The sequence below is a fragment of the Clinocottus analis genome, unplaced genomic scaffold, assembly GCF_023055335.1.
Source record: "Clinocottus analis isolate CAN_PGR_092001 unplaced genomic scaffold, fCliAna1.0.p SCAF_2, whole genome shotgun sequence".
Lineage (NCBI taxonomy): Eukaryota > Metazoa > Chordata > Actinopteri > Perciformes > Cottidae > Clinocottus > Clinocottus analis.
In genome coordinates, this window is record NW_027175931.1 from 2257962 (window position 1) to 2265461 (window position 7500).

At 52.5% G+C, this 7500-nt stretch overlaps 1 protein-coding gene across 1 annotated transcript; it reads right to left on the bottom strand.

Annotated features, from left to right (window-relative positions):
- Positions 1-41: 41 nt before the first annotated feature.
- Positions 42-3552, bottom strand: scg2a (secretogranin II a). The gene is made up of 2 exons (XM_068585780.1): positions 3403-3552; positions 42-2298 (listed from the first exon to the last, which is right to left on the bottom strand). The coding sequence occupies exon 2, from the start codon at positions 2287-2289 to the stop codon at positions 460-462; it is 1830 nt and encodes a 609-aa protein (XP_068441881.1). The 5' UTR covers positions 2290-2298; positions 3403-3552; the 3' UTR covers positions 42-459.
- Positions 3553-7500: the final 3948 nt, after the last annotated feature.

A 7500-nucleotide genomic window follows, 5' to 3' on the forward strand; every position in this document is an offset into this window, starting at 1 on the left:
CATTGTGCGATGAAGTAAATGAAGAACCACGACACAGTGAGGAAAAATAAAGTCAATGCTTTATTAACCTCAGGTATGTCACATATGACCACATTTACAAATAAATACAAAATAAAAAATAAAAAATAAAAACAAAAAACACAAGTGAATCTGGGATCTAACACTGATTTGTGTGCGTGTGTGTGTGTGTGTGTGTGTGTGTGTGTGCATTGAAAGGCTGGTGAGTCACATATTCTGGTTGTTGAGCAACAAACTTATAAAGACAAACGTCAACTGACTGTGTAAACACTCGTATTTCTGCTAATAAATAGGAACTTTTTTTGTAAACCTACAGAATATCTCATGTTTTATACCTCAAAATACTTTATTTCCACCCTCTCACTCCATCAAAACATTATGTATATATGTATATACTCATATATATTTATATATATATGAGTATATGTATATCTGTCTTCTTCAAAATCCCCGGCCGGTTGTGTCGTTACTTCCTGTAGTTTCTGGGTTCAGGGCGCTCAGCAGCTTCATCACGGCCTCGTTGTCGAAGCCTCGCATCCTCGTCTCCTCGCCGCCCGTCTCCTCGCCCTCCTCCTCCGCCCGCCTCTTTTCCTCGTGGCCGCTCTCTGAGTCCATCCGGTCGAAGTACGCCTGCGCGGCGCGCTCGAAAGAGCCCGCCGCCGCCGCCGCCGCCGCGGCGCTCTGCCCGGCGACCTCGTCGCGCTTCTGGCCCCATCGGCCGCGCGGCTTCGGGCGGCGCGGCGGCATCCGAGCCGCCAGGAACGCCGCCAGCTCGTCCTCGTCGTAGTCGCTGTTGTCGTCGTCCTCGTCTTTCGGAGGGGGGCGCCGTTGCGCGGGAGCGGATCCCCCCGAACGCGGCGGCGGCGGCGCGGGCCGAGTGCGAAGCCGCGACGGCGAGCTCTTGTACGGGGGGACTCGGGGCTCCGCGGGGCCGAGCCCCAGGATGCCGAGGATCTCCTCCGTCCGCCGCTCCTCGGGGGTCTTTTGCCGGCCGTAGAACTTCGCTTCGGGGATCCTCAGCCGCGTGGTCTTCGGGGGAACCCGGGGCAGCTCGTTCCCCGCTCGGGGCGCTCCGCCGCCGCCGCCGCTCTTCATCGTCTCTCCGGTCCTCAGCATGTCCACCAGGTCCTCGGGCGGGATCTGGTACTTCTGGGAGATCCGGATGAGCTGGTAGACGGCCCGAGGGTCGATGTCGCCTCGGTGCTGCGCTCTCCTCTCGGCCCTCTGCTTCTCCTCCTCCTCCTCCTCCTCCTCCTCGATCTCTCGCTTCTGCTCCTCCTCCTCCGTCTTCTCCAGCACCTTCAGGAGGTAGTAGTCCACCAGGTTGGCCACGTCGTCCGGCTCGCTCGACCTCTTGACCGGGTAGCTTTCCTCGCGGTCCCCTTCGTCCTCCTCCTCCTCCTCGTCGACATAATCGAGCCCTCGGTCGGCCTCTTGTTTCTCCTCCTCTTCCTCCTCCTCTTGCGGCGGACCCCAGACTGCGAGATCCCCGTCGTCGTACCCCGCGTTCCTCGCGTTGAACGTGTCATCTTCGTCCTCGCCGTCCTCCTCCTCCTCCTCCTCCTCCACGTCGCCGTCTCCGCGCCTCTGCGCGCTCTTGGTGCTCGTCATCTTGTCCAGCTCGTCGAACACCGACTGCAGCGTGGCGAGGTTCTGCGGCGTGTACTTCTCCTCCACGTTCTCGTTGGTGCGCTTGAAGGGGCTCCTCCCCCGCTCGCCCGCCTCTTCCTCGTCGCCCTCGCCCTCCTCGTCCTCGTCGTCCTCGAACATCAGCGGCAGCTTCTCGTGCGGCAGGATGCCGCCGCGCCTCGGCTGCGGCCGCGGCCTGGGAGGCGCGGCCGGCTCGGAGGCCTTCTCCTCCGTCCGCTGGAGGGTGCTGAGCACGGCCTGGAGCAGCTCCTCGCTCTTGTCCTCCCTCCCTTCCTCCTCTTCCTCCTCCTCTTCCTCCTCCTCCTTGCTCCGCACAGGGTTAGCAACCAGCCTCAGCACGGCGCGCAGCTTCTCGGCGTCGTCGTCGTCGTACCGCGGGGCGTCCGCTCCGGCGCCCTGGCGGAGGCCCTCCATGTACTCCAGGGCCTTCAGCACGTCCACGTCGGCCGAGCGGACGTCCGCCCCGCCGCCGCCGCCGCCGCCCCGCAGCAGCCGGCGGTCTCCGAGGGAAGCCCCGCGGGCGGCGGAGGGCGAGCCGAGGAAGACGAGGACCGACAGGAAGTTGGCCAGGCCGAGGACGAGGAAGGGGCCGGGGGCGGCGGTCTGGGAGAGCGACGGCATGGCGATGGCCTGCGGGAGGGGAAAGAGCAGAGGAGACGCCGTTCAGCGCCCGACCTTTGACCTTTAGCGCGCTGCGAGCTAACGCGGCTACCGCTCTGGCATTTAGGAAACCTCCTAAATGTGGGGGGGGGGGGGAGGAGTCTATTTAACATCAACCAGTTTCCTGGTTTGCTAGACTTTGGTTTCCTGCATTTAAATCCAATAAATTTGTAGTTTTTTTTGGTTCATGCAGCTTTTTCTGATGCAGCAGCAAAAAAAAATAAATAATAATAATGCTAAGAAGCAACTGTTGGTGAAGCTCCTGTTTAATAATAATGATGTGTGTGTGTGTGTGTGTGTGTGTGTGTGTGTGTGTGTGTGTGTGTGTGTGTCCGCCTGCAGCAGCGTTCAGCTTCTTTCTCCTTGTAAATCTCATTAGTCTCAATTTTTGCGACTCTCCGTGAGTCACTGCCCCGTTGTCAAGGTAACCCCGCCGTTTTTGTTTTTTTTTATTGTTTTTTTTTTAGGGATGTCGTTGTTTTCGTGCAGGAACCTGAAACCCTTTGAAGTCCCGTCAACCATCACGTGATGAAGCTGGAGCTTCACAGCAAAGAGAACACTTGTTGTTCATGTCGGCGCGTTGATGACGCAGACAAAACACGGTTTTAATGCACATATTTACATATAAATATATACACATTCTTCTTTTCTCTCTCTTTTTCTAAAACAGAAGACAAGTAAGACCATGCATGAACACTTTCTTTTTTTTTCTTAATTTTTTCTTAATTTTTTTAATTTTACTTTTTACTTTCGCTTCTGCAAAACCTAATTTTAAATTGCAAAACATTTCATATCGCTTATATTCTTCTTCTTCTTCTTCTTCTTCTTCTTCTTCTTCTTCTTCTTCTTCTACACAACGCAATAAATAAATCCACGCATCTTGATCCTGTGCAGCGCGAGAACAAAGAGAGCGACCTCCTCGCCTCCTCGCGCATCAGGTTGAAGAGCTCCACCAACACGAGCTCTGAGTAACTTTACAACAAAAAACGAAAGCCCTTCTCTGTGTGCATGTCGCGTGCGCGTGACCCCCCCCCCCCCCCCCCCCTCCCCGTGTCCGTGCACAGCGTGTCTTACCTGCAGTGGGGTCGGGCTGCTGGAGGCTCGTGCGGCAGCTCAGCGTCTCGCGGCTCGCGCAGGTTTGTGTTTCAGCACCGCGGACAGCGGCTCTCTCTTTAGAGGAAGCGGAGGCTCGTGCGTCACAGGGGGACGTGCGCAACCGAGCGCGCGCGACACCGACACACGCGGCGCGCTCTCGCGCTCGTTGACTTGAGTCAGCCAGAAAGAAAACTGCTCTCTCTCTCTCTCTCTCTCTCTCTCTCTCTCTCTCTCTCTCTCTCTCTCTCTCTCTCCCTCTCTCTCTCTCCCTCTCTCCATCTTTCTCCCCCCCCCCCCCCTCTCTCTCCTCCAGAATGAAATGAATGAATTCATAAACTGAGTCTATATTTAGGAGCTTTGACTCTTCAGTGATGAAGCTCTTCAGCTTCTGTCATGTGAAACATGTGAAACAGATGAAACATGTGAAACAGATGAAACATGTGAAACAGATGAAACATGTGAAACAGATGAAACATGTGAAACAGGTGAAACAGATGAAACAGATGAAACATGTGAAACAGGTGAAACAGGTGAAACATGTGAAACATGTGAAACAGGTGAAACAGATGAAACAGATGAAACATGTGAAACAGATGAAACATGTGAAACAGGTGAAACAGGTGAAACAGGTGAAAGTGCATCATTTCAGTCCAACATCAATATTTCCAGGAGTTTGACCTCATTAATTAATGAACGGTGAATCAATAAATAAAAGCGACTCTTTTCTTCTCCTGCTTTGTGTTGTTATTGTGCGTCTGAGGCTGTTGTGTCTCTGCTGCACCGCCGATGACTCACACACGGACTCCACCAAGAGCCCGAGACGGGGCGGGGTGACAGAGGGACTGCAGAGGTGTGTGTGTGTGTGTGTGTGTGTGCGTGTGTGTGAGTGTGTGTGTGTGAGTGTGTGTGAGTGTGTGTGTGTGTGTGTGTGTGTGTGTGTGTGTGTGTGTGTGTGTGTGTGTGTGTGTGTGTGAGTGTGTGTGTGAGTGAGTGAGTGAGGGAGAGCTTCTGTCGTCAGCAAGGCTGCACTGTCGTCTCTATTTTTGGCTGCCTGTCAAAACTTGTCTGGTACGGATCAGTGTGTGTGTGTGTGTGTGTGTGTGTGTGTGTGTGTGTGTGTGTGTGTGTGTGTGTGTGTGGCCCGCTCTCCGTTTCATTCATAAATCCGCTCCGTCATCGTCGTGGCGTCGTGGGCTCGTTCCTGCTCTGCTGGTCGTCTCTGCAGCGTCTTCTCCTGGTGCAGAAATAGAACATCTTTGTTTGGACGTTCCACTCGGGATGAAACAGAAAAAACCGTCGACGGCTGAACGTCATTATAAAAAAGAAACGTTTCCTTTTTATTATGGAAAGCGAAGACGTTTGAGACGTTAAGAACTAATCAACACTTCTTCTCTGCCACGCTGACGTCCCAAAGGAACTTCTTGAGGAACTTTATAAAGGTCACATGGTCACATGGTCACATGACCATGTGACCATGTCCACGAATCAATGAGGTCATGTGGAAAAGTCTGCTTTTTATTTTCCTTTTGTTGTCGTCAAAAGAGATGATTTCCATCTGGGCCTTATTACATTTTCCATCATGACACACACACAGACACACAGACACACAGACACACACACACACACACACACACACACACACACACACAAACACACACTTTCATGGTGGACTGACAGGTAGTGAAATGAAATGTTAGACAAGAAAAAAGAATGTGGAGGGCTGTATGCTGTCGACACACACACACACACACACACACACACACACACACACACACACAAACACACAGACACACACACAAAAAAACACACACAAACAAACACACATTTTCACACAGGACTAATAGATAAAATTAAATGTTCGAGAAGCAAAAGGAATGTGGAGGAAATGTATACACCACCGACACAAACACACACACACACACACACACACAGTGCCGGTTTTGTCCTGATAAACTCGGAGCTGTCTGGCTAATTGCTCGCGGTGGTTTCTCTGTGGCAGGATTACTGGTAAACACAAACCAATTACAGCTCAGTTCCACCCCCACTTCCATAGGCCTGTCACACACACACACACACACACACACACACACACACACACACACACACACACACACACACACACGCACACACACAGGTCACACGAGAAACTTCTCGCAGGCAATTAGTAGTTTCTTCTTATTTCTCCCTGAAACTTCCCCAGCAGAGGAAGACCATGCGACACGAGAGAAAGCAGCAAGATACAAAGACAGTAAGTTGTTCTTGGAGGGCGAGCTGTTGGTGATTGAAGGGATCACACACACACACACACAACTTGTGAGCAGTTGCTGTAATCCTGTACTTTCCCCACTGCGGGATGAATAAAGGATTATCTTATGTTTATCTTTCAGTGTTTACAACTTACACGTTACCTCCCTTTACTAGACAACAAATAAGTACAATAAAAACAATAACACACACCAAGGAACAATCAGACAAGGACAGAAAAACACGGACAGAAACCATCATCCTCCATATTGAACCTACTACAACGATTGTATTTATCTCACAACACACAACAACACACTCGCTGCCTGTTGTTGGTCCTTAGACGTCTTGAATTAAGACCCGCGCTTCAATGCTGTGTCTTAAAGTCACGGAGCCGATGCTGTGCTGTTGGCACGCAAGGGAATGAATATGTGTTGTTTACGTCCTCCTGACTGACATAAATAAACCTGCCCCTCCTCCCCCATCCCCCCCCCCCCCCCCCTCCCCTTCAGAGAACCAGCAGGGCGCTGTTGCATGTTGCATCACGTGGCGACGATGAAGAGGATGTCGTGGGAGGAGGATGGCGAAGGACCGGTGTGTCAACGGGGGGCCGCCGCTCTCCGGCTGTGCACGGTTCAATCGCAGGGGAATTGAACCCTCGCCCTTCGCCGAGTGGACGGCAATTAGATGAACGCCGGAGGAGGGGGCGGGAGGGAGGAGGGAGGAGGGAGGGGGGGGGGGGGGGGGGGTCACCACATGCACACTCAGAGGAATCAATACCCGAAAGAAAACACCAGAAACTGTGACACAGATCATTTCATTTCACGGCCCTTTTTCAGCTCGGATGATACATTCTGTTGCTCAACCTCTTGACTCCAGTTGCGTTGCTCGCTCCGACAACACGCGACCTTTCGTAGCGTTTCATCAACGCGCTGCGGGTATCTGTTGCTTCTGGTTATTGATCCTCCGTCTCGACCTCGAAGCTCCCACCGGACACGTCTCCTGAATCATTTATCGCCGCGCTATTTCCTTTTTCTCCTCATGTCGTGCACAGCGGCAATCGGTTGCTCTCTGTTTCGTAGACCGCTTATTGTTGGCGTGGGTTTTTTTTTTCAGTTGTGATCAATGGTATCTGCTCAGGGGATGGAGCTGCACAAACAAGGTCCTCACGTGACCACCGTCAGCAGTGGATGAGCAGTCTTTGTTTTCCAAACCCTGCTATTGTTATTCCCCTCTTAAATAAACCCTCGGATGACAATAGAGCGAATGAGATGCGATCCGAGCTTCGTTATGAATCATCGAGGATGATAACTGACATCTGCGTCTGCGCGCCGAAGGCAGATCGCGAGAAGCCTCATCTGCCGAGTTTCTGATGTGTTTGTGCCGCCTCCGCGGCGCCGGCCTTTAGCTCTCCTGCGTCCATCTTCAGATGGGTTCCTGGTGTCTGCGGGCATCAGGCACCGGGGGAACGGACGCGTGGGAATCAGCCGCTACAGTCGTAATCTTTCACGACCGCAGTCTTCAGACAGAAAGAGGAGGCTTGTTATTTCTGGCAACCAACCGTTGGTTTTGCAGCTAGCATGTTTCTCGTTGTACCTGCACGGCAACTTGTATTCTAGCTTTTGCTTTTTGACATTTTTTAAAAAAATGTTTTAAGATGAATGTTCTTACCGTGGGAGTCAGGTTACAAGCTGCTACTACCTGCGTTGGGTGTCCCCACTAGCTCTCCGCTGTAGCCGGATAGCACTGCTGCTAGCTATACGCTAGCTTCCTCGACAACCACCGTAGGTAGCGGCACCCCGGCTCGACACCCGATTCGGGAAGCGGGGACGC